Source organism: Eubalaena glacialis, chromosome 13 (assembly GCF_028564815.1).
Source record: "Eubalaena glacialis isolate mEubGla1 chromosome 13, mEubGla1.1.hap2.+ XY, whole genome shotgun sequence".
Taxonomy (NCBI): domain Eukaryota; kingdom Metazoa; phylum Chordata; class Mammalia; order Artiodactyla; family Balaenidae; genus Eubalaena; species Eubalaena glacialis.
The window spans coordinates 73,239,993-73,245,992 of record NC_083728.1 but is presented as its reverse complement, the minus strand read 5'-3'; the positions used below and the strand labels follow the sequence as shown (position 1 = coordinate 73,245,992).

At 50.6% G+C, this 6,000-nt stretch overlaps 1 protein-coding gene across 1 annotated transcript in view; it reads right to left on the bottom strand.

Moving 5' to 3' along the window:
• Window positions 1-2,810: 2,810 nt before the first annotated feature.
• OTOA (otoancorin) overlaps window positions 2,811-6,000 on the bottom strand; it is a 60,071-nt gene continuing 56,881 nt past the window's right edge. The window contains exons 27-28 of the mRNA XM_061208812.1: window positions 5,425-5,620; window positions 2,811-2,881 (exon numbers count right to left, since the gene is read on the bottom strand). Of these exons, the coding sequence (XP_061064795.1) occupies window positions 2,811-2,881; window positions 5,425-5,620 (267 nt within the window). The remainder of the gene's footprint in view (window positions 2,882-5,424; window positions 5,621-6,000) is intronic.

Here is a 6,000-nt window from a genome sequence, read left to right as displayed (position 1 = left end):
CGAGAAGTGTAAAATGACCCTCCTGTGGTGGCTGAGAATCCCAAGAATCGCTGGACGTCCTGGATGGATTTGCAGAGAGGACACTCACTTCTAGAAGCCTTCAAGACATGCACTTTGTAGACGTCCCACTTAGACACTGTGTGGTCTGGAATTCTGCCGGGCTTAACTGTTTATTATGTACATGTTTTATAGGGAGGCAATATAGATGTTTTAAAGGACCTCAGGAGGCAAGGATGGGCAAAGAAATTTTACGGACAAATAAATACGGAATATTTAATATTAAGTTGTTTACTGTCTCTTCCATGACAGCATTTCTTCAGTAAAGCCAGGTAAACACACACACACACATTTGCACACGCACCCACACACACAGCCACCTCTCCTTGGCAGTGGAGCCCATCCCAGCAGCTGTGGCTGTAGCCCTGGGTTCCAGGACTAGAGAGAATAGCTTAATTCTAAGCCCCACTGGATGGTAGACTGAAGTTGCAGAAAGACTCCCACTCCCGTCAAGCCTGAAGGTGGGGTTCTGTAAAAGGATATAGCTGAGAGATATTCAAACATTTTAATAACCAGTACAGCACAGGTCCTGACCGATCAGAGCCATGGCCAGCACACTGTGACCTGCATGCCAGTGTCCGTGACCTCTGCAAACAGCTGGGAGAAGTTGCAGAAGGTGGAGGCCGGGAATCCAATGGTACGGCTGACATTGAAAGGTGAACGGGAGCGGCACCTGCGCTGTGACCCGCTGCTTTCCTGCGTGCAGAGGACTGAGCATTTCAACCGTAGACCCCAGGGGTCCTGCAGGGCATAAGCTGGATTTGTCTTCCTGCCTGAGGCAATCACCAATTATATGTGCTATGAGGCAAGCTGGCCTCCCGCCAGAGGAGGAGAGGACGGGATCTACAGAAGCTCTCTCTGATCTAACTCATTAGAGAAGTTCAAGAATACCCATCCAGGAGGCAGCACAGGGCAAGGTAAAAAGTCAGGATTTAAATCCTCACTACCTGAGAGGCCTCAGACCAGGGTTTCTTACCTCTCTCGGGCTCTGTCCCCTCATCTGGAAAAAGGGAACCAACAGCATCCACCTGGCAAGATCGTGATGACGATGACATGAGCTAAGGACACAGCTAAAGCCCTCAGATGCAGACTTAGCCTCCAAAACAGGACCTGTTATTGACATCCACGATGGGAGGAACAATCCAGGAATTAAACCAAAAACAAACGATCAGAAGGGAAAGTGAGACGCAAAGACTACATGATATTGGCAGCGTGAAGTCCGACTCAAAGGAGATTGTTGTGATTGTTCCTGCCCAGGATAATCCAAGGCTGGAAGAAAGTGGGAATACTGAGCGAGGTCCAAGGCCCCTCTGATGGGAATCTGGGCAGACACATTCTCACCCAGCGTCCCTCTCCAAGCGGCTGGTTCAGCCCAACTAAACTGGGGCTCGAGTTTGTAACAAGACAAACGATCTGTGCTAGAGAAGCAGCATTAGTTGCCACTTCCGTGCCAGGATGAAAGAAAACCAGATCAGACCCCAAGTAACACCCGCAGGGCCACACTCTCCACACCCCAGTCTTTTAATTTTCTGTAATAACCACATGTGACATCTGAAAACACACCAGCCTCTATAACATCTACTTATGATGCTGTTTAAGACCCACCCACCTCTGATGGAACACCAGAGGTTTTTGGAAACTCAAGCAGGCTCTTCTTGTCTCCAGATGAGACGTCTACTGTGGATGTGACCAGGACAAGGGCCCAGAACGTGCTGGTGGCAGCAACAGAAGTACTCAGGATGCCTAAATTGCCACCTAAGTGATGTGGTGTGAAACTACTTTGTTGGCTGAATTTGAGAAGGCGTAACACCTGGGAGGCAGCAAAGCGCCCCTTCCTGAGCTCTGCCTTCCTGAGCCAAAGGCCAAGAGCATCCTGCGAATTTCCAGAGGTAACTCCATCCCAGCCTCCAAAAGGATTGGGCCAGCGGGTGCGTTTGTTTTGCTATGCCATAACCACAGGAGTGACTGGCTTACACAGTTTATTTTCTTTTATTTCAACCCATCCCCAAAGCCCAGAGCAACTTAAAACAAGAAGAGCCACCACCTCCATCAAGAAAGGAGTATTTTGAAAGTTTAACTGATAATTCCACAGCCATTCCTTCAGCTGCCTCCCAAGGAAATGGAAGGCATCGGAAAATGTATCTTAAAATTGATTTAACGTTGAGCCATGTTAACTGTTTTAATTTCCAAGCAATGCAATGCCCACAGAAATATCAATTAGTCCCAGCAATCAGGCAGGAATATTGGCGTCTGCTGCGGGATTCATTTATTTCAGCTCTGCGAAGTATCTAAGAAGGAGAAATCCAATGCGCCTCGTAGCTCCAAGGAAGGGAAATTAAGCCAGAATTGAAGCCAAATCAGGCCCTGGCGAAAACGGCGCCTTTGCCTGCACCCACTCCTCTCCGGCGTCTCCCTCTGGAGGGAGGGCAGTAACTTGTACTAAGGTCTTCATGCTTTGACAGGAAACACCCCTTCCTCCCCAGCTTCTCTGTCTCCAAGCTGGAAAACTAGGGAGACTGCAATGAGGCTGAGAATGCCTCCCTGCTGAGGACACAAGCCAGGTTAAGAACGTGCGAGATCATTTTTAACAATTATTCTTCCTTTTAGCGCCTCTTCAGTTCCAAGGCCCCGGGGTCTCCCTGCCCCCACTGAGGCTCTGAGTCAGGGTGCGGGACTCCCACCGTCTGCAGCGCTCTCGGTCTCCACGTGCCCTGGCCAGCTGCCTGGGCCCCAGGGCAATGCGCAAATGCCGCTCACCACACGAGCTTGGGCATCAGGACCAGCAGAGGGCAGCCCAGCCCAAGACCCTGGGAGACCCAGGCTCCTAAAAGGAAACAAGACAAGACAAGAGTGCAGAGGAGGTCTCAGCAGCCCGCGGAGGGGGGACGCACCACGCCAGCTCCCCGCGCCTCTCCCTGAACCACTCACTAGATCTCGCCCAACCTTGGTTTGCTCAACTCCTAAACGGGAATAATGACCCCAAATTGCAAGGGACGGAAAGGCGAATTAAATGAGATTGTGTGAATCAGTGACTACCAGAGCTGCCTTAATCATAAGAGTCACCTGGGGAGAATGCTAAAAATGCAAATTCTGGGATCCTCCCCTGCAAATTCTGATTCAGCAAGTCTGGTACCAGGCCCAGGAATTTGGATTTTTAAGTATCACTCCCAGATGAGTCAGATAATGAAGCAAATTTACAAAGCAAGAGATTAAGTGCCTGGCCCACAGGAAGGGTTCACCCAGCTGCCAGCACCAGCTCAGGCCTGTGGGGTGAACGGAAGGAGAAGGAATCTAGGCTTCTCCTGCCTGGCTGAGTATTCATCAAAATTACAAATGCACAAACCCTCTGACCCAGCAATCCCACTTGGAAGAGTTTACCCTGCAGATATACTTGAACGGATGCAAAGTATATAAGGTCATCCGCCGCAGCATTGTTCATAACAATATAAAAATAGAAACAACTGAATTGTCGTCTACAGAGATCTAGTTAAATACAGTTATGCCGTAGCCAGAAGAACAACAATTGCACGGCTCCTAGGTACAGATATGGAACTACCTCCGAGGTATATTGTCAGGTAAAAAATGCAAGGCACAGAACAAAGTGTATAACAAGTTTTGTAAAAGTGCAGGGATAAACTATGGATATGCATAGAGTATCGCTGGACAGATACACAAGCTGGTAACATTGGTTGCCTCTGGAGAGGGGAATTGGGCGACTAAGGAACAGGGGATGGGGGAGATGGTTCACTGCACACCTTTTCAGACCTTTCGTATTTGAAACCAGGTGCATTGCCTACTGCGTGCATTATATAACACACAAAACACTGTAACATTTTAAAATAACTTTTAAATGTATGCGTATTATATTTCAATGAAAAGGCTTTAAGATAATAGTAAGTCAAAGGGCGTGGCTCCGGTTTGCAGGTGCCATGTCTGGCCACTTGTGGCTGCAGAAATTGGGAATCCCCCAGTTTGCTATCCCCAAGGGACGCTGGGGCGGACCTGGAGACAGCGAAGCACCAAGCTTCGCTCTCTGGGTTTTTGCACTCACTCTTCCCTCTACCTGGGACACTCTCCACCTGGCTGGGTCCATCTTCTCTTCTCTTGGTCTGCAGCTTAGGAATCACTGTCTTCTGGAGGCTTCCATGGCCGCTCCCCGCTTTCCCAAGCCTAGGTAGCTGCCTCTCCCAAGCATTCCCTGGGGGCCTGTGTCCCCCCCTCACAGCACCCCTCGTACTGCCTCATGGTCACCGGGGTGCAGCAGTTTCCCTCACCCCCATGCTGGACTGGGAGTTCAGAGAGGACAGAGGACACGCCTGGCTCGTTCACAGTTGCCTCCCCAGAGCCCAGCACCAGCTTAGTCCAAAGACGGTGCTCACTAAAGACAGAAGGAGGCACAAAGAAGTGGGAGAGTGAGGGGAGGGGGAGAGTAAGACAGGCAGGAAGGAAAGACGGGAAGGAAAGCCACACCCCCGGCTCCTCTGTCTCAGCTCAGCCCTTAGTCACCACCACCACCCTCTGCTGCTTTCCTCCCCTGGTCTTACCAGATTTGAAATCTTCTTTATTTATGAGAAAGCCTTACCTGCCTTACTCACCTCTGTATTCCCTGCTCCTACCGCAGGCTTGGCACATAGTATTAATAGGTGCCCAGTATACGTCAATTGAATTTATTAATTAATACTGGACGGTGAGGAGGGAGGAGCAAAGGAACCACCGACAGGACTTAAGTCCTAAGAAATTCTGATTCAGTGGGTTCTGGGTGGGGTCCACGGGACTGGCAGTTTTTAAAAGCTCCCCGGTTGGTCTTCCCTGGTGGCACAGTGGTTAAGAATCCGCCTGCCAATGCAGGGTACACGGTTCGAGCCCTGGTCCGGGAAGATCCCACAGGCAGCGGAGCAACTAAGCCCGAGCGCCACAACTACTGAAGCCCGCGCTGTAGAGCCCGCGAGCCACAACCACTGAGCCCACGAGCCACAACTACTGAAGCCCGCGCGCCTAGAGCCTGTGCCCCGCAACAAGAGAAGCCACCGCAATGAGAAGCCAGCGCACCGCAACAAAGAGTAGCCCCGCTTGCCGCAACTAGAGGAAGCCCATGCGCAACAACGAAGACCCAATGCAGCCAAAAATAAATAAGTTTTTTTAAAAAAAGCTCCCCCCTTGACTATAAAGTGCTCTGGAGTTGAGAATCATTTACATGTGCTCGGTAGGGACTTCGGATTTTTCTGGGAATGCAGGATCTCCAAGGACTGTCAGAGAGCCCACCCTGAATTTTAGGAACCTTCCTGCTGCCCCAGGTCTGGCAGGGCGGACCAAGAGACTAGGAAAGGGATTAGGAGTGGGGGACCGGGCTGGGTCTGTCCGGCTCACCTGGAGGAGAAAGAGAGGAGGGGGTCCGGGTGGGGCTGGCGCTCGGAGGCGCGTCCAGCCAGGAGCGAGTCTTGGCGCCATCTAGCGCCCGCTGGAGGCTCTGCAGCTGCAACATGCTGAGCTGCCGGCGCTGGGCTGGGGTCACGGCCGCGGCGTTTTCCGGGCCCAGGGAGGCGATCTGCTCCGCGGACAGTTCCTGCAGGGGAGAGGGGGCAGCGCCCTCAGAGGCGCCCCTCCGCGGCTTTCCCAAACCTCGGCCATCCGCCCAGGACCCGCACACCTTCGTCGTACCCATGTACCATTTGTGCTCCTCTTTAGGATTTTCACTTAAAATCAGATCACTCTTCCACTACTAAAATAAACTTATTTTAAAATGAAAAGAATTTAATTGAAATTTCCAAAAATGGAAAATTGCAATGACTCGCAAAAGTACTCATTTAAAATATGCCATAATAAATAAAACAACACTGTTGAATTGTAGCTATATGTGTTGGCCAACAATGTCTGAGCCTGAGGCCTCTTTAAAAACAGATAAAAGAGGGGATTTTAAGTGTTATAGAGGTGTTAAATACATTT